This window comes from Myodes glareolus, chromosome 24 (assembly GCF_982192425.1).
Source record: "Myodes glareolus chromosome 24, mMyoGla1.1, whole genome shotgun sequence".
Lineage (NCBI taxonomy): Eukaryota > Metazoa > Chordata > Mammalia > Rodentia > Cricetidae > Myodes > Myodes glareolus.
In genome coordinates, this window is record NC_142049.1 from 14803155 (window position 1) to 14829538 (window position 26384).

The following is a 26384-nucleotide window of genomic DNA, read 5'->3' on the forward strand; positions in this document are numbered from 1 at the left end:
CAGTAACTTAGCTCGGCCTTGGCCCGGGAGCGACGCCCGCAGCCCCCCGGGGCGGCCCGGAGCAGGGCGCGGGGCGGGGCGGGGCGAGCGGAGTGGGGGGCGGCTCCCCCGGGGACGCGGGGGCGACGCGAGGGCGCACGAGGGGCGCAAGGACTGGCGCGGCCACCGGCAGCCGCGGGGAGCCGCCCACTTCTCCTGCGCAAGGGCGGGGGGCCCCCCGGACGGCCGGAACGTGGATGCGCCGGTCGCCGAGCCGGGGCGGACGCGGAGCGGCCCGGGCAGGGGACGCGCGCCGGGGAGGGTGGCTCGGCAGCGGCCGCAGGATGGCTGAGGTAAGCGGCGGTGCGGGCCAGGGACGCGGGGCTCCACCTGACGAGGGCCACCTGCTCGTCCGGGAGCGGGCGCGCCGCGGGCGGTCGAACCGCGGTCGCCACTGTCTGTGTCCGAGTTCCAACGAGGTGACCTGTGAGCGGCACCCCGTTCCTCTTGCACCCCGGGACCCCTGTCCAAATGCTTTGGCCACAGGAACGGTCGTGGTCTGGTATTTCAAGCTGTGACCTTTGGGCATTCCGGGAGGAGAGTCGAGGAGACGCCCGAGGGGCGTGGAGGGGACGCCGGTCCCCGCTTGCTTTTAAAAAAATAAAAAAGAAAGACAAGAAAAAAGAAAGAGAAGCGAGCAAGACCGAGGCGCTGCCAACCGTCATCTTAGACGTGTCTCGAGTGGACGCTTGCTGATGGGTGAGGAGGTTAGCGGGCGTCCCGGCTGGCTTGTCGCGCGTGGGACACTGAGATGTTCGTGTCCTCCAGAGGCGCAGGGACTTGGAGGACCATCGGGATGCGGATGGGGAAGCGGGAGCCAAGGTTCAGTCTCTTTGAGGATGGTCTGCCTGCGGGTGACAGGAAGGGACCCTGGCCAGGCAGCGGTGAGGGTCTTAGCCTGCCAGGCGCAAGGACTGTTCCAGTGGCAGCGGGGTTCCAGCCAGGCGCGCCCCAGAATCCCGCTGCGGGGTGCCGCTGTCCTGGGACGCTGCTTCCCGAAGGACCCTCTTAACCCCCCGGGCCGCCTGACTTTGGATAAGCTCCTGGGGATTTGTCAGCCAGATGTGACAAGATTGGAGAGGCGAGTGAGAGAGATCTGATATCAATCAGTGCATAGCTCGGAGCCAAACTTTCTCAAATGCGGTGTAGAAACATGTTCTTCTCGTTTAAAGGCATCTCTTTTGTGGCTGTGGGGCTGCCACCGGCCCGAGTTTGACAGTTAAATGGAATGCCAACTAGCAGCCTTAATTGTACGAGTGAAGTTGTGTGTGTTGCGCGGGGAAAGATCAGACACTCCGGGGTTCGGTAATGTCCCCTGGTTTTATAGCTAGGCTCGCCGCAGACCTCTGAAGATGAGGACATTTAAATCGGGCCAGACGCCTGGTCGCAGCCAGGCCTCTGCTGTTAACACTTAAGGGGCTTGAAAGAGGCCCCACTGGTGTCCTGGGAATCCCTGTCAGTGTGTGTGTGTGTGTGTGTGTGTGTGTATGTGTGTGTGTGTGTGTGTGTGTGTATGTGTGTGTGTGTGTGTATATACACGTACGTGCTACTACATGGAAACACAGAACAGATGTATCGACACTTTTTTAAGAAAGTAGATTCTTATTAATGCAACAAGATTTTGGTGAGACAGTTTAAGTGAACCGAAAAACGACGTTTTGGCAAATCGTTCGTGTGTGTGTGTGTCCTTTGCTTCCCTGCTTATTGTCTTCGCTGTGCGACTAGATTTTTAGAATTTATGGGGTCTCTCCCAATTTCGAAGAGGTTCTGTTTCCACATTGGTGTTTGTGTGTTAAAACTTTTGTGGAGTAGTGAAGTCGGCATACGGCTTTTCCATTTGCCCCTCCCAAATTTGTTGATGCTTATTATTATACGCTTTTATTGAAATTGTATTCATCAACGTGAAATTTTGCACATCGTGTAAAAAAAAACCATTATTTTGAATGTTACAGTTTGTGCTGGATTTTACTTTTGCTTCTAAATAAATACAGACAGCAGCCCCTCTTCCTGTGAGGAATTTTGATAACTTTTTAGTATACTTTCAAACGCTTAAAAAGAATATGATAGGAATTATTATTGCATTTATTGTCTGGTAAGTTGACAAACTTTAATTTTACAGCAACTTACTGTCTCCACTCAATTACTGAACATGCCCTGTTGTAGCTGAATGGCCAGACATTGCAATGAGATCTTCTCACTTAGCGTGTGAGTTCGTTGTACTTTTAAGAACTCGGATTGCCTTCAGACAGCTGCATAATTTAGTTTGCACGATTCACTCCACCCATGCAATCTGGTAAGGGTTTTGTGGAGCTCTGTTCAGCCAAGAGAAAACGACTCCTAGTTTGGATAATCTGCCCATGAGTATCTCCTGGGATATGCACCAATAATCTGTGTGCCTGGGTTGTATTCGCATAAGAAATCTTAACCTTCATAAAGCCATTACCTTAGAAATACAAAGTTTATACAGAGGGTGATTTGGTTCTTATGGCTGTTCCCCTTGCAGAAGTTAGGCCTGTATTCTGGCCCCACACCCACATTTTATACCTCAGATCATCAGCTTCGAGAGATGACCCAGCCCCGTGTTGAGAAAAGCCATCTAGGTTTCCCTCATAGAAAAATAATTGTCCCTTAAGCATGCCCTGGTCACTTCTGAATGCCAAGAAGTAAGCGTAAATGAGGGAATATTTTTAAAGTTTGGTTTGTTATTAAAATTAAACTACAGTATGAGGGGCCAAAAAATGTCTTTGAGCTTCTGTCCGGGGCTTTGGAAGTTGCCCTGGCGGTGACCATTAAATGCAGTTGCCCTGAAGGTTTGCAAGGTAAATTACTTGCAGGAGAGGCGTGCTTCACCCCAGGGTGAGTTTCCTCTGCAGATGTCATTAGGATGGGGTAGTTACTTTGGTCGGAAACAGTCTGGATAGAAAGTTACTAGAAATACCGTTAACTACCCAGGTCCTCAGAACCAGGTCATCTGCCTTGATGACTCCCTCTTGTGCCTTCCCTGACTGGGAGGACCTTAGTACAGATTGCTCGTGTGTTTCTTTACCATTGGTGACTTTTCCAAGAGATGGCAAAGATAACTAGGTGCTGCACAGAAGGAAGATGTAGGAAGTTTGGGGGTCCTCCTCCCCTTCTAGTTGGTTTCTCGCAGAACACGTCTTTGCTTATCTCATCAGCCTTTGAAGTCCCTTTCCCCTCATTTTGGAGTTTCCAAGATTGCAGCGTGGCACCTGCCATCTCTGCATAGACGCACGTGCCTGTTTTAGTCAGAGACGCTGAGCCCAGATAGAAAGCAGCCCTGCTTCTCCAGGGACATTTGGGGCCTCCTCAGACATACATAGTTACTGATGAAAAAAGAGCCGCCTCGGTTCCTGTCCGTGCTCAGACCGTTTATTATAAGTTAGCCTAACCAATCATGAAAGGGCTCTAGCTGAGCCGGGGTGACCGTTTCTCTCCACTAACGTGAAGGAAGAGAGAGGTTAGGAAAATAAATCATGAAGGCTGGGTTCGAACAGAAGGATACAGTGGCCTCAGGTGAACTCTAATATGGGCTTTTAATGTTTCTTCCCATTCATTGTATTAGTTCAGTTGTCTCCTCCTGCAGACTGCGGGATACTTCTGTGTACTGAAACATGGAGAATGATTTCCCAGCTTCTAAAAGTATTGCCCTAGTTCCCTAGTCTTCTGCCTGCTTCTAGACTTACTGTGACTGCCAAGCTCCCCTACCTCCCACTGTAACAATTCATGATACGTTATGCTGAGTTTTAAGGTGGAAATTCAGAAAACATAAATAACTGAGTTTGAGTTTATCTTTTTTTTTTGAGTTTATCTTTTTTAAAAAGTAGTTTCTGGCTCTCTTTGAATCCCTAGAACAGTTTTATTTAAACATGTTCATGTTTGGCTTTTATATCATCGTTAGTAACAAATTCGTGTTAAATGCTTAATTGGCTACCTTACCTAAAATTTCCAAGTGTTTTTTTCGTTTTACTCTCCACTTTCCAAGGCTGATTCTGTGTTACGTATCACTGATGTCTTCTAGCTTTCATTATCAAAGGTTTTATGAAGATTCCTTCTACATGCAGGTTATAAGGAGGAAAATATGCCCTTATATTTCTATGTATTTTAAAGCCTTTTTTAAAAAGGAAATACTCAGTTTGATGTTTGTATAATTTTTAGTCTTTTTCACATTTTCATTTTTCAAAACTAATAATTTTAAGAAAAAAAGGGTGCAGATGTTAAATTGTTTTGGCATAGGATTTAGGCTTTGATTTATAAACATCAAAAGAGCGAGTATTTTCCCCATTATCCTCTTTGAACTAAGCACCAAGAGAACATCACAGAGGTGCGTCGTGCGTACTTTTGCTCACAGGTAGACTTAGCCCAGCATCCGTCCCCTGAAGGGGCCGCAGCTCCCTGACCTCTCTGTGCGGGCCATCTCCGTGCCCTCCTTGCTCTGGCTTCTCTCTTCCTTGTAACTTGCAGTGAGATGCCACGTTCTGTCAGTTCTCCTGCGGTATCATTTTTCCATGGCAAATGCGGTCTACTTCCTGAAGCTCCCCAGGTCCCCTCTCTCGATCATGGTCTCCTTTCCTGATGTTGGTAAACAGTGTCTCCCATTGTTCAGATCCCTAATGGTTCTGTAAACCCAGCAGAGAGACCCTGATTGTCCAGCTTGTCATCCCACCACTCAACCCCACCTAAACTGCTTTTCAGGAGTGGCTTTCACTGACCAAACAGAAACCTGTGTTTTGTGATCCAGGCTTCTGAAACCAGCACACAGACCCAGGAGTTTGCTTGCACACAGAGTTTGCTTGCACACAGGAAGACTCCTATGGCCTCTCTGCGTAGCTTTATTCTCCATCTGTTGACTCCTGCAAATTCAAATTTTGGAAGGAATAGGCATCTTGACATAACTTATTTTTTTGCTTTTTATTATAGAAAATTTTAGATAAACAGAATTATAGTAGCATAATGAAATTTGGTGGTAGTGTTTGGGACTTTTAACAGTTAATCCCTATCTCCTATCACTAGAAACCCCAGGTTACTTTGGAGGAGCTCCTAGCTGTCATACAATTTCATTTAAAATATTTTAATATGTAGCTGTAAAATATAAAAGCAACCACTTTTAAAAACAAAAACAATATACCATAAAATACCTTAAAATAATTTGGGGGTGTGGCTCAGTGGTGGAGCATATGCTTTTTTTAGCATGTGCAGGGTCTTAGGTTCAAGCCTCAACACCAAGAAAAAATAATAGTTAATTGTCATAACTCCTTAGTGTCATTAAGTTTCCAGGCAATGTTCAAATTTCCTAGACTGTCTTATAAACTTTATATTACCATTGGTTTGTTCACATTAGAATCCAAATGTATATATCATTTGTCTTTTAATTTCTAGGTTTATAGTCTCTTTGTTTTTAAACTTTGCCATTATCTGTTGAAAATGCCAATCTTCAGAATACTTGTCTGAGTTCTGACAGTCAGTTCCTTGTGCAGCCATTTAAACACCCTTCTGGTTCCCGTCTTCCTCACTGGGCGCTGGTGCAGCACGTTGATGAGCCACTGGTTTGGATGTGCTGACAAGAGTATCCAGTGTGCTGTGGATGTATTTTCTGTTCAGGGCAATGGGACTGATCGTCTTTTTTTTAAAGGAACAATGAAATGGGACATTTTAAGAGAACCTGCCTCATCAATAGTTTGGTTTCCCTGAACGGAAGTTAGAGAGGAAAGATTTCATTCTTTCCCTTTGTTTACTGGTTTTCAGAACAGTTCGTTGGTTTCCGGGCATTCTCGGTGACTTTTTTTTTTTTTTTTTTTTTTTTGCATTTGTTCTGAGTGCATTTCAAAGCCTTGGGGTTTCAGCTGTGAATGAAGCAATCTAAACTTTTGAATAACCATATCCATTGCTGGTTTTTTTTTAAGTAACTTATTTCATTTCATTTTATGTACATCTGGTACTTTGCTCTGTGAGGGTGTCAGATCTCTTGACACTGGAGGTTCAAACAGCTGTGAGCTGCTGTGCAGGTGCTGGGAATCGAACCCAGGTCCTCTAGAAGAGTGTTCTTTGCCACTGAGTCATCTCTCCAGTCCCATCACTGCCATTTTTGTCTGCCTTAGTTGTGTGGCTTCCCAGAAGAGCTTTGTGCCCCTGCCCGTAGCAGACCCCGGGAGGAACTTACATTTGCACCGCAGGAGGCTCTCTGTGGCTCCAATTACTTGGCCGAAGCTCATAAAACTTTTAAATAAATTATTGTCGTTTTGTTAAACTTATGTGTGTGAGGCGATGGCATGTGTTGGGGAGATGAACATCTGGTCTGTGTGCTTGTCAGATGGGCTTCTGCTCGGTGCTGCCAGCCAGGTAATCTGCCTCACAGAGAGAACCTCAGTGCCTCCCTCCTCTCTTCCCCTAGTTGTCCTGACTGCCCATCTGAAAATAACAATAGAATATTCAAAATCCCCAGTGTGGAGTTTCATGTATGAGAAAATTAGTGGAGATTTAATTTAATAAAAAATAATTAATTTAATAAAAACATTAAAGAAGTTAGTGAACTGAGACAAAACTAGAAATCAAAGCCCAGTAAGAGCCAAAGAGGCTGGTGTCTCCCTGCTTTGAGTGGTTTGGTCTTCTGAACCAGGAGAGCCAGCTCTGCAGCCCCAGAGGGAGGAGAATGACAATCTCAGTGCAGGTAGAGAGAAGCGTAGCCTTACTCTCACAGCTGAGGGAGTCCTGGCAGGTTTAAGATACGTACTGATCTCAGTCTTTACATACACTGAAATTTTCCAGGATTCAGACGAATAGCGGTTATCTCTAGTCACCGTTTAAAAATAAAAGCTAAAAAAGCCAGAAGCCTTTCTGTCCTAAAGCTTCGGTGAGCTGTGGTTTGGCAGCCTAGGCTCTTTGATTTCAAGTTGAGAGCTTAATGATTTTCACCCCTAGAGATCTGGCAGAGCCTTGGAATCCCACCATTAAGATAGGACCACAGACGCTGATCTTAGTCTTAGCCATCTCTTCTAGTAAGTCATTTTCTAGGTGGGTTTTTGTTGATATTGGTTTGGTGGCCCCTTTCAGTAGTCGGTGGGAAGATCAGTGTGTAAGTGTGCAAACTAGGAAGTGCATTTGGCCACTAGTAAAAAGCACCAAGACAATAGTTCCCATTCTTTATTCTCAGCCATCCTTGCGCTGTGCCTTCCAGGTTATCGAATGGTCACAGGGTGCCCTCTGGACTCCAGCCATCATGTTTTTGTTCCAAGATGGAGGAAGACAAAGGAATTGAAGTTCAACCAGTTCCCATGTATGAGGAGCTTCCTGCAATGCTCCACTGTTGTACTGTCTGCCGTGAGCCAGTGTTCAGTGAGGACCGACAATTAAAAATCCGTTTTTTCCTATTGAATCTAAAGCCCCACATATTCGGCAAGCACTCCACTACTGAGCCATGACCCCAGCCCTTTGTTTAGTTTTCAGTTTGAAGCTATCCAGGCTGGCCTCCAGTTTGCTTTGAAGCACAAGCAAGCCTTGAACCTGTAACCCTGCTGCCTTAGTCTCATGTGTAACTGAGATCACAGGCCTGCATCATCAGGCCCAGCTAAAATTCTCTTACCCAGGCATATCGGGGGAGGGGGGAGATGCCATGAGACAGCAAGATGGCTCAGTGGGTAAAGGTACTTGCCACAAAGTGCCTGAATTCAGCCCACACGGTAGAAGGAGAGAGCGAACTCCCCCACATTGTTCTCCGACCTCCACATGTATGCCGTGGCATGTGGGCCTGCACACAGTAAAGTAAATAAAATTTGAAGGTAGCTAGATGCTATCTCTAAGCATTGCACAAGGTAAACCTCCATTGATCCAGTCATTTGTTCACTACTTCTCTCAGTACAGTAGGGAATTTACCAAACGTGAGACTTGTCGCTAGTGGGTGGGTCCTGGAACTGTTTGTCTTCCTCTGAAGTGAGGAACTGTGGAGAATCTTTTAGGAACATTATCTTCTATCAGTGTTTGGTAGTTGTGTCTATGCAGAGTCGAACCACCAGAGCCAGAGGACCTGAGAACCTCCTTGTGGACGTGGTGAGAAGTGGGGGTGGTCGGACTGTGTATCTGAATCGTCTCTTTGGCTCTCATCTGTGTATCCGCTAATATGGCTAGCGGACCTCTGAGGATGGCAGGGGTGCTTAGCAGCCATTTTATAATCACAGGTGCCAGCACATGAGCTCAGCGGGCTGAGAGGAAGGGAGTGCAGCCATAGCACATAACAGCAGACCACGTTTGTGTTGTTCCCAGGCGGCTCTGTTAGAACAAACTCCAAACTCTTACCCTGCCCCACAGGGCCCTATCCAGAATGGTCTCTGTCACCTCTCTGACATACTTCCTACCATTAATTTGACTCTGTAGCTCCACTGGCCTCCTTCCTCATCCCTGAGCTGATGTCTTATGGCCTTTGCAGTTGCTGAGCCTTCTGGAACACTCCCTCCATCCTTCCCAGCCCTTGGAACTTAGTTTGTCTGTCCTCCTCTGAGGCTCTCGATGATGGCCCTGCCCGAAGGGTACTTCTTCCTCCTGTGCATACTCTGCATGCCAGCCAATGAAGGGCACTTCCTCCTGTGCATACTCTGCATGCCAGCCAATGAAGGGCACTTCCTCCTGTGCATACTCTGCATGCCAGCCAATGAGTAATTAGTGCCGACTTCTGCTCAGCCCTCTCTTCACACTCAGCCTTGTTTGAAAGTCTCACGTACTGTCTCATTTTCTACCTCTTTGAGATAGACTTGAAGCTCCTTGAAGACACGGGCCTCTGTGGTCTCATTCTACACGATAGCATTGGCAGTCTAGATTCTAGAATGATAGGCTCACTCACGTTTCAGAAAGACTTAGGAAGTTTCTTTACCATGTGGAACTTCAGCCCCTTGATCTGGAGGACAGTGTAGTAATGTCCCACTCTGAAGGCTGTGGAGATTGAGTGCTTCCACAGCCAACACCAAATCCTGATATTTTAAGGCAGACTATTCCCTGAATATTCAGATTTTAGACTACCTAGGTAGCCTGTAAATTCTTCAGCTTCTTGGTATATAACATAGGGATGGTGCACCAACCTCGCTTAGTGGTTGTGAGAAGGAAATACAGCTAACGCATGGGTACTGTTTGGTGCGTTTTCCCACATTAAACAGACATGATAAAGCTAACGAGCTGTGTGACCTTGAGGATGTTATGAACCTTCCATAAATTGAAGTGTTCTAAAATAATTCTCTCCTCACAGAAAGATAGTAAGGATTAAATGAAATTACCTATTAAACAGGAGCCTCGCCACGCCACGCCAAAAGCAATGGCTGATCTCAACACTGGGCTTAGCACTGACCCATAGGCCTTCCTGTAAATGATGGAGATACTTTCTGTCACCATCATCCCTTGTGATAGCTACTAGCTACTAGAGTGTGATTAGTGTGACCAAGGAGCTGAATTCAAATGTTATTCTATTTAACTAGATTGTAATAGCCACATGCAGCTAATATACTAGACAGTGTAGACTAAATGCCTTGAGCCAACCAACTTGCCCAGCTAGATGCAGTGCAACTTCTGTGCCTCTGTCCCTCCAGTGGCTCAGTGTGACAAATAAGGGGACCCAAGATCTCATACTTGCCCTCCTTAAGGCTATGAGAAATATGATATGAATATATATGTGTGTGTGTGTGTACATGTGTATGTATATATATGTGTGTGTGTACATATGTATGTATATATACGTGTGTGTGTGTGTGTATGTGTGTATTCTAAAGATGACAGTAACTTTGAATGGTTTTTATTATTGGGGTCAGTTCAAATCCCATCACAGGCCTCTATTGTCCAGTGCTGGGCATCTACGTCTACCCCACTGTGTGCCTGGGATGAGTACCCAACCCCTCAGCAAAAGGCCTGTGGAAGCATCTCCCCAAGCTAAAGGTCGAAGAGGGCTTTCTGAGAGATTAAGTGGCCCCATTTAATCCAGACCATACATTTCCACACCAAGACAACAGTTGACCAAATGTGCCAGACACCAGCCGTGAGTGAGCAAAGGATGGCTATAAACCAGCAAGCCAGAATTGTGAATACTGATTTGTAGCACATCAAGTGACTAATAACAGTTCTGGAAATCGTTTGGTTAAGATGAGAACCTAAGAAACAATCCTCATGCCTTGTTAGTTTGCATTGCTGGAAACATCTGATTTATGTTTCTGGAGAATGGAGCAAGTATTATGGACCCAAAGGAAAGCATGTAGATTTCAAGTTCTCCATTTACATGAGAACTTTCATCTTGTAATTAGAATTTTGGGGGTCTGATTTCATTTTAGAAGTTTTAATTTATTTTTAGTGAAGGGTGCTATAATTTGACATTGTGTTGTGTGGAATTCTGAGTTGTGTGGGAAAATCCAATGGTCTTTACATTAGAAGTTTTCTTCAATATTATAATTAGGTATTTCTAGTTCATAAATAATTCCTCAGCCATTTATTTCCTCTTCCCCTTGTAAGCCTTATTCAAATGCTTCATGTGCAATCACATGAATGTTTCTTATAATCAATACTTATATAATCAAATTATAGATATAACTGTTTAAAGTTATGCCCCCCCACACCAATAGAAGCTGTTAGATGTGAGTGGCCAGATTGGGTCAGTGGTCACAGTTACACATGAGATAGGCCTTCGGGGCATTTGGAAATGTCTAGAAGACTTTAAGTGACATACAGCAGGAGAGCAGAGGCCAGGGCTGCTGTCCCTGACTGATACTAGTATAGCCGCAGAGATCTAGAACCTGGAATGTCAGTAGTCCCGAACTGAGACATATGAGTGACGTAGAGAGAGATGGGGGAAACAAGCTCCAGTCTAGGGCTAGGAAGCCGGGTGGCTTTGTCCCGTGTTTCATTCCACCAGCTGTGAGACAGATTCTCGTAGTGTTTTCGGGGTCTTTTCATGAGCCTTGATCTTGTGAGCAAAGTCTTTAGGGATTGGAGCAAGCATATGCTCAAGGACATCCCTTTCTCTTAAAACAGGGTTAGTTTTCAAAATAAATTAAATGTAAGTTGACTTGTACATTTCCATAACCACTTTTTTGGAGACAAGTGCTCTCTGTGTAACCTTAGCTAGTCTGAACTCACTAATGTACTCCAGCCTGGCCTCAAACTCATAGAGACCTGCCTGCCTCTTCCCACTGAGTTCTGGAATTAAAGGCGTGTGTCACCATGCCTAGACATAACCTTTCCCAAAAAGGTAAATGATAACTCAATGAATGTAGGTAAAAAAAAAAAAAGAAAGAAAAGAAATTAAGCAATGTTGATTAAATCCAGATTGTGAATTACTTTAGCTTCATGTGACTTAGTGTTCTGTTAGCATTTTGCCATAAACAGATGATTAGTTTGTTTGTAAGTGGCTGTTCATAGGGTTGTAGGCAAGTGTGAGATGCTGGACAGCGTAGCAGATGTGCCCCAAACCAAACCTAGCTAAGGGCGAGTTTGAAAATTCTTGTTTGGAGGGTCTGCAATGTAAGTTAAATCATCATTAACTTTTATCCTTAAATTTTCTTTCAAGACAACTAATCTTGAATAAGGTATAGCGGTATGTATATGCATATGTCAATGTGTTTCATGTATTTGCATGTGCGCATACAAGCAGAAACTCTTAAAAGCTAAAATAATTTATAGCATTAGAATGTCTTATTAAGTAGGATGGATCTGTAGCTGCATATGGTTCTTTGTATTATATTGTATGATTCTGACAAAATTAAAACAACACTAACAAAAAAAACCCAAAACTCTTTTTCCCATGTTTCCCATTTGGGTCTAGCCTCTGGAGCAGATCAGGTGATGCTGGTACTGTCTTCAGCACACCCTGCTGTGAGTTGCTGCTCTTCTACTTGGAAACTCCTGGTTGCAGCTCTGCTCAGGTCCATCCTAACCAAAGAAACAGTAAGAGGCAGCCAAATCATGAAAATCTCATCCATATTTAAGTAGGGTCACCAACTCAAACAATATTTAAATAACATTTGGTTGTGGTGTGTTTCACATGCCCCAAATTCTTATAAGTTTGCTGACTTTGGGTATATTGATGCACAGAACTGTGTGGCCATCACCACCATCTAGTTTTAGGACATTTTATCACCTTAAAAAAAAAAACCTGCTCAAAATCTGAAACTCCTGTGCTTCAAAAGATGCCAGTAAGAAAGACCAAGAATGGGAGGACACACTTGAGATAATATATCTGGTAACAGATTTGAAACTGGAAATAAAAGAACTCATGAAGCACAACACCAAAAAGACAACCCAATTAAAAAATAAATTAAAAAAAAATCCAATTTAAAAAAGAGGATCACACATATGTGTGTTCAAAGATACACAGATAGCCAGTAAATACAGAAAAGATGCTAAACCATCAGTCTTCAGGGAAACATGAGTCAAACCACAATGAGATGTTACTCAGGTGAGGGGGCATGGGCCCGTAATCCCAGCATTTAGCAATGGAGGCAGGAGAGGAAGGTCAGGAATTCAAGGTCATTCTTGGCTATATAGTAAATTTGAGACTAGTCTGGGCTACATAAGATCCTGTCTTGAAACAATAGCAAGTGTTGGTGACTTCCTCATGTGTTGTATGGGAATGTAGAACAGCTCAACTGCTTCCAAAACCCACCTAACTGTTCCTCAGGAAGCTAAGCAGAGTTACTACACAGCTTGAGAAGATTGTGCTTAATTCTACAAAACAAAGCAAGTCATACTGTTTTTAGTTTCCTTGTACATATAAAAGTTTATACTATAATGTAATCTGTTAAATGTGAAATAACAGTTATTTTTAAAGTGTGTATACCTTAATTGAAACATGGTTTGTTGCTGTAAAAATACAGGTAACTCTGAGCTGCTGGGAAATGCTGCTGCTAATAGACAACACGAGATTGTCACAGAGGTGCAGTCTGTGGAAGGTGCAGGGTTTGCAAACTCAGTAAATGAGCACACAACAAAGCAGGGTTCCTTTCTGTATCCCAGAGAACACTCCATCACCTTCTGTGCATGCTCTCTTCTCAGCCCTATCCTTTCCCCATCGTCACTAAGCCACTTTCTGCCTCTAGGAGCTGGCCTCCTCCTGACATTTCTTGTAAATAGAACCATGTGACTATGTGACTGTGCCTGACTTCTTCACCCATTTATAGCAGATACCCACTCCCCATCCCTCTGTGAGAACAGTCACTCCATTGGATAGGTAGACCACATCTTGTGTATCCTTCTGTTGGTGGATATTGGGACAGTTTCCACTTTCACTGGTGTGGATAATACTATGAACAGTCGTGTGGATGGCTGTTGTACGGAGGGGGCTATTTATTAGTTCCTGGCTAACTTAGCCCCAAAATAATCACACAGAAACTGTATTAATTAAATCACTGCTTGACCCATTAGCTCTAGCTTCTTATTGGCTAATTCTTACATATTAATTTAACCCATTCTACTAAGATTCTACTAAGCTGTGGCTTACCAGCTAAAGTTCCTTTTGGCACTAGCAGGGCTACATGGCTTCTCTCTGACTCCACCTCCTTTCTCCCAGCATTCTGTTTAGTTTTCCCTGCCTAGCTCTGTTCTTCTGTAGCTCTGCTATAGGCTCAAAGCAGTTCCTTTATTAATCAGAGGGGAATCCCACATCAGATGGCTTTGGGATGGATGTTTTTCACTCTCGTGGCTGTGTACCTGGGAGTAGGATTGCTGGGTCTTGCAGTCACTCTATGTTTGACTTTTAAAGAAGCTGCCAGGCTGTTCCAAAGTGGCTGTGCCTTTTACAGTACCCCAAGCAACTGGGTTTTTTGCTTGTTTGTTCTGTTTGTCTGGCTGGTTTGTGGGTTTGTTTTGTTTTTAGGGAGACTGCTTGCATACTCCTTGATGTGAATTTCCCAAATCCTTGGCCAGATTCTCCCTTCCTTGTCCTCCATGCTTTGCTTCACAGTCCCTTGACTGGCAGACTAAAGGTTCAAGCCCCAAACCTTCTTCTCTGAACGTACATTCTCCCCAGTTTCAGAGATCTCTTGAACCATCCAGATTTCACCCAGAAGCATACATTATTGGAGAAATAAACAAACAAAACAAACCATCTGTATTGGAACCTCACTGACCGAGCTCCTTTAAGGGGTTTTGTTTCTTAGTCGGTTTGTTGTAATAATAGATTATATCCTTCAGGCCTCTATCTTGAGAAACTCTGACAAGATGGGTTGGTGAAGTGCTTGCCCCACGAACATGAGGACTGAGTTCAGAGCCACAGCACCCTGTAAAGACCCTACACAGCAGCACACACTGTCACCCCAGGAATGGGGCAGGGTGACATGGGGATGGAGACAGAAGACTTCTCTAGAGCTCACTGCTCAGCCAGTCTGTAGGAATTGTTCTCAAATGTATTTAATATTTCCAGCCTATACTGTATCTTCAGGGTCTGAGGATAACAGATTCCATTCATGGATCACTACTGCTTCAGATAATCCTTTTACTTGCTCTAAACTGGTCTTTATACATCCTTCAGAGGCTGTTTTGATCAGTGTAGAACTTGGTGAAAATACAACTTTGTATTTTTCTATGACCTTCATAACAACAAGGCTTCCAACCATAAGCCTTTCTCAGAAGTCCCTTTAGGTTCTCTGTTATCAATATGCAAATTCTGTTTATTGCATTCATGGTCTCCTGAGTGTTGGGCTTGAGGCTACTCCTTCCTAAGGTATAATATGCACCCTTGGTCCGGCACAAGGCACACGTTGCTGGGTGAATCGTATGAATGAGGGAATTTCGTGTGATAAATGCAACAATATCCGGCACATAGCTCTTACACTGTATGCATCCATGTGTTCTCTCTCGTAGGCTATTGGCTGTACTCTGAACTGCAGCTGTCAGAGTTTCAAACCTGGGAAGATCAACCACCGGCAGTGTGAGCAGTGCAGGCACGGATGGGTGGCTCACGGTAACTTCATTCTTCCTTGCATCCTCTCAGCCTTCTTAATCACTTGAGTTTATAAAGGAGCTGATTTCACACCAAAGGAGACAGCTGACTCCTAAGCTAAATGTGTTTCTAGTATGTTCCAGGTGACAGGCTATAGAAGTTATCTCCTCATACTTTAACTTATACACTGTCTTACTGACTCCATTCTAAATGCACCCAAAACTACGGCAGTTATAGATATGTCCCATGGTAATAATTAGCCCCTAATATTTTTTGGCTGAAATACATTCTAATATAAGTGTATCCCTTATTCATGATTTAGATAAAATTCATATGTAGACATCCTGCTCATGCATTTTCTGCATCTGACAATCACGAGTCACGTGTAACTACTGAATGCTGGAAATGTGGCGTGGCCAGGGCTCCTGGAGATTGGCGTTACTTGTTTTCTTTTAACTTTGATTGATTTCATGTAAATAGCCCCAGTGGCCAGTCAGTAACTCTTGTGTTGAGCAGACTGGATTAGGTGGCTTAATTTCTAAAACCACCTCCCACGCAGCAAATCAGGGCCTGAACCCAGATGCTTGCGCCCCAGGCCATCCTCACCTTCAGACTCCGATTCCCGAGTGTCCATTCTTTGGATTCTGCTTTTGTGTCCTCCTTTTCTTTACCCTTCCCCTGTTTGCGAAGATTTCCATCCTCAGGAATGTCACAAGGAGGGGGAACAATCTTTTATTTTAGAAGTTTCTGTAGAGATCATGAATCCCAATAGCTATTAAGGATATTAGTCTTTTACAGATTCTTGTTTTTTTTTTCTTGTTGAAACAGACAAGTAAGAATATAGCCCCTGCCGACTTGCTGTGCAATGTTTCTCCTAAAATTAGAGCTTTTCCAAATGTCTTGCCCTTGATTTCCAGCTCTAAGTAAGCTGAGGATCCCCCCCGTGTATCCAACAAGCCAAGTGGAAATTGTCCAGTCCAATGTGGTGTTCGATATTAGCAGCCTCATGCTCTATGGGACCCAGGCCATCCCTGTTCGCCTGAAAATCCTTCTGGACCGGCTCTTCAGTGTGCTGAAACAAGATGAGGTTCTGCAGATCCTCCATGCCTTGGACTGGACCCTTCAGGATTATATCCGTGGTTACGTGCTCCAGGTACAGTGACCTCGGCGCTGTTCTCCTAGAGTGCCCGTGTAACTGGTGCAGCCGAGTGCCTGTCAGTCACTGGTGGCTGTCCATCCCCTTGGAACTTTTCCTGATGACGTAAGCCCCTGACACATATTCTGGGAGGAATCCTGTCCTTTTCCTTCAAGATCTCTGTGAGACTCCAGGCCATGCGAGCATTCCACCTTCTCTTGAGCGCTTTCACTGAGCTAACTCCCACAGAAAACCACTTGTTTCATTTGAGTACTGCCTGTGCTACATACATCGTGCCCAAACACACTGTCCCGAGATGTTCTGTGTGTCAGGCTTTACTGAGACCTGGAGGTGAGAAAGGGCTCTTACCTGCCAGAACTACGCATCCAACAGCTCACACGCTGACGGTCCTTCGCTGTCCTGGAAAGGCTCTTCCGCTCTGCTGCTGAGTGTCCTTCCTCGGCCCCACATGTGATACTGTTGTGTTCATACCCTCACCTGCCCTCTCCGTCTCTGTCCCTCTTCCTCTCTCTCCGTTGATCAACTCCTCACCCCCACCAGAGCTCCCTTTAGCCTCCTCACATAGTCTCTTCTCTTCTCCAGTGCTCCAGCCTTCGAGCCTTTGCCTATTTTCAGAGTACCTTAGCTTCTTTTCCAGACCATGCCATGGGTGTAAGGTGAAGGGTGTTTCGTCTTCAGAGGCAATCAAAGTGTTTTATGAGAAAGTAGCATGTTTTCTGAAATTACAGAAAACTACACTACACTAGAAATATGAACAGACTTTGTTTAAATTTTTTTCAGTAAAATGGGAGATACATGTATTTTCAAGTCTTAGGTTGACTATATCATTAAAAATGAATACTGATAATACCCATTTATTAATGGAAATGCTCTCCTAGTACTTTCATGATGAAGTAGACATGCCCCTGTTTTCCTTTTTCCTTTCTTTCTTTTTTCAGATAGGGTCTTATTACATAGCCCTAACAGTTCTAGAATTCCCTATGTAGACCAGGATGGCCGCGAACTCCCAGAGATCCACCTGCCTCTGCCACTTGAGTACTGGGATTAAAGGTGTGCAGTACCACAGCCGTTTACCCTTGTTTTCTAATTGAAAATCCAGAAGGCTCTGAGTGCTTCATGCGCTCGCTGAAAGTTATTTCACCAGTATATAGCAGACCAGAAATGAGTACATTCCTTCCCAGCTCTAAAGCTGGTGATCTTTCCCTGAAGTCCTGTGTGCACACCTCTGGTGTGGGGCCCCCAGCTGACCTGAAACAACTATCCATAGAGTAGCATTATGGTCGTACATTACAACGTAGATCAATATTTAATGATCCTAATAATCTTGCTTTCCAGTGTTAAGATTAAAAATATGGAATCAATTACCTTGAACCTCTGGTGCATGAAATATTTATGATGTTACATTCCTCCTCATCTTCAAAACTCTCACATGCGCTGTGAAAAATCTCAGTAGGCCATCAAATACATGTTCTGTGATAAAATATTTATTGTAGTTTTGGGAAAAGTTAGGCCTTGCTAGAGTTTGAAAGATCTCCAACACTCCTGCATAATTATAGCTCTGCTTTATGAACATGGGCAGTAGATCAATACATGCTCATTTGGTTTTTGATGGTAGGTGTTTAGCAGATTATTAAGTTTGCAGCAAATGAATACTTGGGCTATATCCAGACTTCACCGCCCCATTTGTAGTCTTTAGATGAAGATACTACTGTCGTTCAAATGATGCATATTTTTATTTTAGTGAGGAAAGTCATCATGCCTCAGGTATGACAAGAATCATACATGGCAATCAACTGGGTTAAAATAAGATGAAAAATGATTTCCATATTTTCCTCACTTGGGTTTGAATGCTTTATTTCATTCCTCTAGGCTAACAGTAGGACCACTGTTTATATTGGTATAGTTTATGATATTCACAATTTCAAGCCTAGGAGAGTGAGATAGGCAGGGATTGAACGCAGCAAGTCCTGTGTGGATCCACAGGAAATATTCCCCTGTTGTAGTCTGGTGGAGGCTCCGTCAGATGGCGGCTTCCCGGGGAGCAGAATGAGCAGTAGCCAAGTGGACATTCTTTTACAATCTGGTTTGTATCTAGGATGCCTCGGGGAAGGTGCTGGATCACTGGAGCATCATGACCAGTGAGGAGGAAGTGGCCACCTTGCAGCAGTTCCTTCGTTTTGGAGAGACCAAGTCCATAGTTGAGCTCATGGCAATCCAGGAGAAAGAAGAGCAGTCCGTCATCATACCGCCCTCCACCGCCAATGTAGACATCAGGGCTTTCATCGAGAGCTGCACCCACAGGGGTGCCGGCCTCCCCACTCCAGTGGACAAAGGAAACCCCAGCAGCCTGCACCCTTTCGAGAACCTTATCAGCAACATGACGTTCATGTTGCCTTTCCAGTTCTTCAACCCTCTGCCTCCTGCTCTGATAGGGTCACTGCCCGAACAGTACATGCTGGAGCAGGGTCAGGACCAGAGCCAGGGCCCCAAACAGGAGCTGCACGGGCCCTTCTCTGACAGCAGCTTCCTCACGTCCACACCATTTCAGGTTGAAAAGGAACAGTGTCTGAAGTGTCCAGATGTCGCTACCCCGAAAGAAGACAGTGCGCACTTAAGTGACTCCAGCTCCTACAGCATTGCCACTAAGCTGGAAAGGACACAGCTGTCCCCTGAGGCCAAAGGAAAGCCTGAGAGAAACAGCATTAGCGCTAAGAAGGGCCGGGTGTTCTGCACCGCCTGCGAGAAGACCTTCTACGACAAAGGCACTCTGAAGATTCACTACAACGCCGTCCACCTCAAGATCAAGCATAAGTGCACTATCGAAGGGTGTAACATGGTGTTCAGCTCCCTGCGGAGCCGGAACCGACACAGCGCCAACCCCAACCCTCGCCTGCACATGCCAATGAATAGAAACAACCGGGACAAGGATCTCAGGAACAGCCTGAGCTTGGCGAGCTCTGAGACATACAAGCGCCCGGGATTCACGGTGATCTCAGACTGTGGGCCCCTCCCAGGCTACCCCAGTTCAGTGGAGGACTCCAAAGGCCAGCCAGCGTTCTCGAGCCTTGGGCAGAATGGCGTGCTCTTCCCTAACCTGCGGACTGTGCAGCCAGTCCTTCCTTTCTACCGCAGCCCAGCTACTCCGGCTGAGCTGGCAAACACACCCGGTGTGCTGCCTTCTCTCCCTCTGCTGTCCTCCTCCATCCCAGAGCAGCTGGTTTCCACGGACATGCCATTCGATGCACTTCCCAAGAAAAAATCTAGGAAGTCCAGCATGCCTATCAAAATCGAGAAAGAAGCTGTGGAAATCGCTGAGAAGAGACACAGTCTCAGCTCAGATGATGACACGCCCCTGCAGGTAGTCAGCGAAGATGAGCCAGAGGCCAGCAGTCCTCAGTCAGACCAAGTACCAGAGGAGCAGCACACACAGTTAAGCCCAGAGAAGCCTTTAGCACAAGGAGAAAGACCCTGCCATCTTGAATCTGTGATTGAGTCTCACGGAACCATCGGCAGAACCCTTGAGCAGACCACACACCCAGAGAGGGAGGCGGAGCAGAAGTTAGCATTGACTTCAGTCATGCCAAGAGAGGTGGAGGATGGTGGCCATGAGCGCCATTTCACACCTGGATTAGGGCCACAAATTCCCTTTCCTGACTACATGGAATTGCAGCAGCGCTTGTTGGCTGGAGGACTCTTTAGCGCTTTGTCCAACAGAGGGATGACTTTTCCTTTTCTGGAAGAATCTAAGGAGCTGGAACACCTGGGTGAGCATACCCTAGTGAGGCAGAAGGAAGAAAATCGCTTTCAGTGTGACATCTGCAAGAAGACCTTTAAAAATGCTTGCAGTATGAAGACACACCATAAGAATACACACGCCAAAGAGACACATGCGTGCACAGTGGAGGGGTGCGGAGCTGCGTTCCCATCCCGCAGGAGCAGAGACAGGTAAGGTGTCTGTCGGCAGCTGTCTCTTTTAAGACAGTGGTTTAAAACTTAGCATGTGTCCCGAGTCACCTGGCAGGTCAGGAAAACACTTCTAGAATCTGCTGTTGTAGGTCAGGGGTCAAGCCTGAGAGTCTGCAGTTCTAGCAAGTTCCCCGAGGGTGTGGGAACTATATGCATTTTCAGTTCCAAAAATCTAAAAGCATTTAGCCACAAAACTTGACCTGGAAAGACATGGTGCTTTCTGTGGTCGATTTCCACTCTTACCTTTTTGAAGGGGTTATGTGGCATTGGTCAAATTCAATTACTAGTGACTGTATTGATATTAATTTATTACTAGATATTCTGATATATTCCAGCACATGTAGCATCCTGCCTTTCTAAAGTCTGAGAGATCCCAAATTGAGAAACGTATCTGCCCCTAGGTGTGTGGGATAAAGACTGGTTCTTGTGTTAGCGGCGGTGTAAAGGGTGACTGTGTAGAGAGACCAGAGGAAGGGCCGCTTAGTGACACACAGTTTCTCAAAACTAGCCTGATTGCCATTTCATAAAATGAAGAAGTCTCTCACGTGAAACCCATTCTCTCGCTTCTAGTCATCTAGCAACATTTGCAGAAAGAATAACCGCTTGATTAGAAACCTTTCAAGATGCTAACCTATTAAGGAATAAAAAGTGATTGGCAGCTCCTTTGGGGGGCTACTGTGTCCGTTCGAAAGTCGCTGGATTATCATAAAGCACACAGACTTGTCTCAGAGCGCACACTCACAGGGCTTATCTCCCTGTAGCGCAACACTGTGCTTTTCCTTGTGTGTGCAATTGGGCCACTGATCACGCCTGAGGTCACCCTTCTCCCAGCCTCTGAAAGGAAGAGCAAGCACAGCAAAGGTGATCTAAGAAGTTTGATGAAAGGGTCAGCTGTCTGATGAAATGCAGTGTGATAAATGGCTCAGAGGATGTGAAAACTGCAATTGTTCCAACAAGCTTAAGTCGAAGCAGGTTAGCACCACCAACAACTTGGTCCAAACTGTGACGCCTAATTTGTTAAGAGGGTGAAAATGTAAAGACTCCCACACACATTCCTCGCTAGGGCTCATAAGAACACGCTCATTGTCTTTAATAAAGAGAAGAAAGCACAGGAGATATTAGTTAAAATTCCTGCCTTCTGTTGCTAGGATGTTTAAACCAAACCACTAGGGTACCTCTAATTAATGAACCAGTCCTTCTCCTTCATCCTCCAAGAAGAGGAGGGTTTGCTTATGAATAAGATGTTGTTATAAAAAAAAAAGAGGTAGTCATATCAGTTAGATTATCTTTGCTGTTTATGAGACCGGTGCAGCCTACAGAACCTACTAAATTAGAACACATACTAGATTGACAGTTCTCTTCATATGATGCTTAATTTCCATACAGTCAATGTTTTCTTATGTTCTGACCTGTATGTATATAGAAGTCTCATCTATAACAGGATACCATCTTGTAGTCTAAATATTTTAACACTTTATGTCACATTTTATTCCAATAGTCTTTAGATCTTTGAATATTTATCTTTAAAAAAATCTATAATTTTAAAAACACCACTTTAAGCAGGACTTTGTGGGCAAGCCCAGGCCCACCGCTTCAGGTCAGTCAAAGTTGAAACTTCCCCTCTTTGAGCCACAGTTCCTGTCAGCAGCAGTTCCTAGGATCAGAGAGAGAGGGGTGGGGAGAGAGAATACAGCTTAAATGTTTATTTAATAAGCAACTCTTCTGTGTTAGGTGCTGGGGTACACAACCCTTGCACACAAAAGTCATCAGTCTAGTGGAGAAGACGGCAGAAAGGAATTATGGGTGACTCTAAAGATGGCTGCAGTGAGTTGTAGAGCAGAATGACACATGCTAGGGCTCTAACCTGGGCTCCTTGGTGTGGTAACAAAGGTCCCTGGATGAAGGGGTCTGTCCAAGCCAGCACATATTAAATGTATTAGATCCATGCATATTTTTTTTTGTAACTCAGCTAAGGACATGCAAGTGCTTTTCTCTATTTAGGTTATAGAAATCATTGTTTACTGTATTAGGAAGTAAAACTGGAAAAATATGACATACCTCTTTAAGAGAAGAATACACACATTATATGTTAATATAACACGTTCATGGGAAACGGCTTTTACTTTTCCAAAATAAATATAGTGAAATAAATGGCTTTGTTTTATATGTTTGCAAATCTCTAATACTTGGTTTAGTAGAAAGCAGCTGGGTTCTCACATTTGCTTCTGCACCGAGCCTATTGCCATATCACATTATATCCATTCTGGAAAGCCCCCTGAATTGATAACGTTGGTTATGAACTCTTGCTTTGGGAGCTGCTGGAATGACACTGGGGACTAGACTGGTTCACTTGAGAGCCACTGGTCTCCACTAGCTGAAGTGAGAGGAAGGAGCTGAAGTGGGAGCTGGAAGCCAAGGGAAGATAAGGCAGGGGACACAGATTGTACAAAGTCTTTGGAGAAGAAAGCTTGGCTCCTGGTCCAGAGAGTCTGTGTATTCCTAGTATCTCCTGGTCATAGGGGACCTCACCTTAGCAGTGACTAACCATCTGAGGCCTGAGGAGGGAAGAGACAGCTGTTAGTGTCCACTGGACAGTCAGGAGCTGGACAGGAGACCCAGCCAGAGATTCACACTGTAGTAGAGCCCTCATGCTCCGGGTTCCAGTACACGTCTGACTTTCTCAGCTGCTTGAGTGTACCGGAATTAATACGTCCATCTGCTGTCTGGTTTTCTGCCGGCACATGCGGAACATTAACATAATCACAGGGCAGAGCCGTAGCTGAGAAGAGCGGCTTGCAAAGTGGGTGATCTCTGACTATAATTCTCATCGTGTCCACAACAGGTATCAAGGGTAAAAGAAACTATATAACAAAATATATACATTTCATTAAATATAATTAAGACCCCCTCATACACATAACCTTGAGAGATATAAAATAGGAAATTTAATTCATTTATTTAGAGAGGGTGCTTTCTTGACTGTGGCATAATTCTGATCTATATTGGTAGAGACATTTTTCTTATTTGGGATCATTCTCCTGTCACCTGTAAGAGTGTACTCTTTGGTGTAAGGGAATTTTTTTTCTTGTCAGAAGTTACCAAGGGATCCCTACGCGAGAGCAGCATTGATCTTACAAGTTCCATCCACGATAACGTGGGGATAAACAGCCTATGTCATAATGGATGCTCATCGTCTGCCTGCTAGGAGTAAATCACTGGGTGCAAGATTGGCGGTGTGCTCACACTGCTGCATTTGCAAAACTCCTGTCTGGTTCATCATGAGACACTGCAGCTACGACCTGCACTAGACACACACACACACCATGCCTTCCGGCTGGTGAGATTGCCAGCTGTACCTGTAGGACTTCTGGAGTGAAACATGAACTCTTGTTCAAGACCAGCCCTATCCAATAGAAAGATGATGGGACGCCACATTAGGAATCTTTAGTGTTTGACTAACCATACCCAAAGGACAAAAGGAACCAGGGAATGTAAGTTTGAATTACATGTTTAATTCAGTATACCCCCAAATGCTATCTTTTCTATATATAACAGTGGCAGTCTGTCGGGCATTGGATACTGTATTAGATGGGGTGCTTTGAAGATGATAATCTTTCATCATTTCACGGAAATAAAGTTTTCTACTTAGTTTCTTAACATCTGTGACTGATGCTTTTCTCGGGCTCCCCTGAATCTAGTATTCCCATTCAGTTGTCCTAATTGAAGTTGTCTCAACCTCCTCTATGGATGAGATGAAGGGTGTTACATGTTAATCAGGTAGAAATTGAAGCTCCAGACTATTGGCTTTCCTGGGGAAGGCCGGCTTCTGAGGAGTAGCCACAGCAGTGGTCTAGTCTCTGCTGACCACACAGCACAGCTCACAGGATGCTAACCCTGACTATCACCCCCACCACACCACAAGGCTTTCCTAGTGTCTGCTGAGTCTTTGTACTCAGAATAATGGCTCCGAGACAGCAATCCAGCTCACCTCTGTCTTTCCCCTCTTGTAGACACAGCTCGAACCTAAGCCTCCACCAGAAAGTATTGAATGAGGAAGCACTGGAGAGTGGTGAGGACCATTTCCGTGCTGCTTACCTTCTGCAAGATGTGGCCAAGGAGGCCTATCAGGACGTGGCTTTCACACCGCAAGCATCGCAGACGTCTGTCATCTTCAAGGGGTCAAGTGGCATGGGCAGTCTGGTTTACCCAATATCCCAAGTGCACAGTGCCCGTCTGGAGAGTTACAACTCCGGCCCCCCGAGCGAGGGCACCATCCTGGATTTGAGCACTACCTCAAGCATGAAGTCAGAGAGCAGCAGTCATTCCTCCTGGGACTCCGACGGGGTGAGCGAGGAAGGTACCGCCCTTCTGGAGGACAGCGATGGGAACTGTGAAGGGCAGAGCCTTGTCTCCGGGGAAGACGAGTACCCCATCTGTGTCCTGATGGAGAAGGCTGATCAGAGCCTTGCTAGTCTGCCCTCCGGGTTGCCCATCACCTGCCATCTCTGCCAGAAGATATACAGTAACAAAGGGACCTTTCGAGCCCATTATAAGACCGTGCACCTCCGCCAGCTCCATAAGTGCAAAGTGCCAGGCTGTAACACGATGTTCTCATCGGTCCGCAGCCGAAACAGACACAGTCAGAACCCAAACCTGCACAAGAGCCTGGCTGCCTCGCCCAGCCACCTCCAATAACAAGCCAAAGACTGGCAGGTGTCTGCTCTGATTTCAGGAAGAGAAGCATCCAAAGAATAAGGTAGCTGGAGTGGTCAGTACCATTTCTCATAAGCCAGGCAAAATGACTTGACAGTACGGTCTTCTGCGGCAGGAAAAGCACAAGGCAAGCCTTTTAGAAGTTGACACTGGGGTAACCCTGCCTGTTAATATTTTTCTTAGCCCACTGACACCAGGAAAACATGGAAAGGCAGTTTCCCCCAGATTTGTTTACATGTTCTCTAGAAGACCTCTAGGTCTACAGACCAACTGGAGGGAGTAGGGATCAGGAACTGGGCACAGCTTCACGTGAGGCCTGCAGTATTAAGGGTGTCAGGGAAGAAGTCTCCTTGAACACAACACTGTCACCATGGGCGTGCCAACCAGCCCTAAAGATGTCGTTTTCAGGTTTCCCCCCACTCCCTTTTTTTGGATGAATCCAAAACCCAGACTTAAGTTTAGGGACGTGACATTCAGAGACCATCCCTCCATTGTGAGTCAGTAATTGCTACCCTCACCGTCTCGGATGTGATTCCAAGGAGTTCTCCAAGGAAGCTGGCTGGCCCCTATAATGCCCCTTGTCCGTTCTTGATCTGTAACACGCCTTTAAGAAGCTAGAGGGAAAATATTTTGTGCACTTAAGAATAGTGGACTTCAGTTTAATTTAAAGTTATTTTGATAATATTTAACTTGTGTTTATATTATGTAACTATTTTTTGTGAGTGCAGACATGTCCGTGTCACCGCTGAGTCTGTTCAGAACTAGAACAAGTGACAGCTTACACTTCAGAACCACAGCCTGGCTTCCAGTGGTGAGCTGCAGTCTGTTGACCCCGTGGAATGAGCGCCAGTGTGGTTCTGACTGACACGTTTGTATATATCCACCAAGCTATTTAGAGAACATGGTTCTGATAGCTGTCGGGTCTTTTCAGTATCACTGGATCTCTCATTCTTCACCCGTTGGTAAATGTATATGGTTAGGATGAACTTTGAAATTTATTTGGTAGAAAGAAAAGTAGGGACCTTACTGCCGTGTTCTATGTCTTTAATATTTAACTTATTCCAAGATCTGTTCCACACTGTTAAATGTGCTTTCCACTATTGAAAGGATATGTGATCAGCCCTGTGAAATGAGACCATCTCTTGGAATTCAGCATTTGCAATATTCTAAAGGGCTACACAGCTTTTAAAGAAGTGGATTTTGTATTCAGAGTTTTCAAGTTAACTGTCTGTTTGACTCACGTTGACTTAAATTAAAAATCCTTAAAGGAAACTGATGGTTATAGAGGTATTATTTCCCTGGCTTAACGACAGGAAAGGCCAACAACCTGTTAGTGATTATTTCAACTAAAAAAAAAAAAAAGATTACTTAAAAGTTGTCTCTGCTTAAGGAGAGATTGCATCCTTCAAGCTTCTTTGTTACTGAGATGTTTGACATTCTAGTTTCTCCAAAATGGAAAAATTTGTATGCAGTGTTTTCTATGATTTAATAAAAATATATGGCATACCTTTTGTTTAAAGGGCAAATATTTATAACTGGTTCTGTTATATGTCTGTCTTTTTAACGAGTGGATTTTCTCATACATGCAAACAC

General features: G+C 44.9%; 1 protein-coding gene across 1 annotated transcript; it reads left to right on the forward strand.

Moving 5' to 3' along the window:
• Bnc1 (basonuclin zinc finger protein 1) lies at positions 1 to 26326 on the forward strand. The gene is made up of 5 exons (XM_087901297.1): positions 1 to 332; positions 14878 to 14977; positions 15874 to 16109; positions 18208 to 20057; positions 24089 to 26326. The coding sequence occupies exons 1-5, from the start codon at positions 237 to 239 to the stop codon at positions 24771 to 24773; spliced, it is 2967 nt and encodes a 988-aa protein (XP_087757423.1). The 5' UTR covers positions 1 to 236; the 3' UTR covers positions 24774 to 26326.
• Positions 26327 to 26384: the final 58 nt, after the last annotated feature.

Bases quoted from the DNA above. Each gene is read 5' to 3' on its own strand.
- Bnc1 (XM_087901297.1), top strand. From the start codon at position 237: ATGCGCCGGTCGCCGAGCCGGGGCGGACGCGGAGCGGCCCGGGCAGGG. The intron at 14,978-15,873 runs GTAACTTCATTC...CTTGATTTCCAG, and splicing joins GCACGGATGGGTGGCTCACG to CTCTAAGTAAGCTGAGGATC. The intron at 20,058-24,088 runs GTAAGGTGTCTG...CCCCTCTTGTAG, and splicing joins TCCCGCAGGAGCAGAGACAG to ACACAGCTCGAACCTAAGCC.